Below are 229 nucleotides of genomic sequence, written 5' to 3' on the forward strand. Positions count from 1 at the left end.
TTTCCACGGCTGGCTGGAGCCCCTCTTGTCCCGCATCGCCGAAGAGCCCACGGCCGTGGTGAGCCCCGACATCGCCACCATCGATCTCAACACCTTCGAGTTCTCCAAGCCCGTCCAGAACGGGAAACAGCACAGCCGGGGCAACTTCGACTGGAGCCTGACCTTCGGCTGGGAGGTCATCCCGCCCCGGGAGAGGCAGCGGAGGAAGGGGGAGACCGTACCCACCAAG

At 65.5% G+C, this 229-nt stretch overlaps 1 protein-coding gene across 1 annotated transcript in view; it reads left to right on the top strand.

Annotated features, from left to right (window-relative positions):
• Window positions 1-4: 4 nt before the first annotated feature.
• The window catches only part of LOC104276425 (polypeptide N-acetylgalactosaminyltransferase 6-like), a gene marked incomplete at both ends in the record, with an annotated part of 2,639 nt that continues 2,414 nt past the window's right edge, over window positions 5-229 (top strand). The window contains one exon of the mRNA XM_009872729.1: window positions 5-228. Within this exon, the coding sequence (XP_009871031.1) occupies window positions 5-228 (224 nt within the window). The remainder of the gene's footprint in view (window position 229) is intronic.

This window comes from Apaloderma vittatum, unplaced genomic scaffold, assembly GCF_000703405.1.
Source record: "Apaloderma vittatum isolate BGI_N311 unplaced genomic scaffold, ASM70340v1 scaffold27107, whole genome shotgun sequence".
In the NCBI taxonomy this organism is placed as follows: domain Eukaryota; kingdom Metazoa; phylum Chordata; class Aves; order Trogoniformes; family Trogonidae; genus Apaloderma; species Apaloderma vittatum.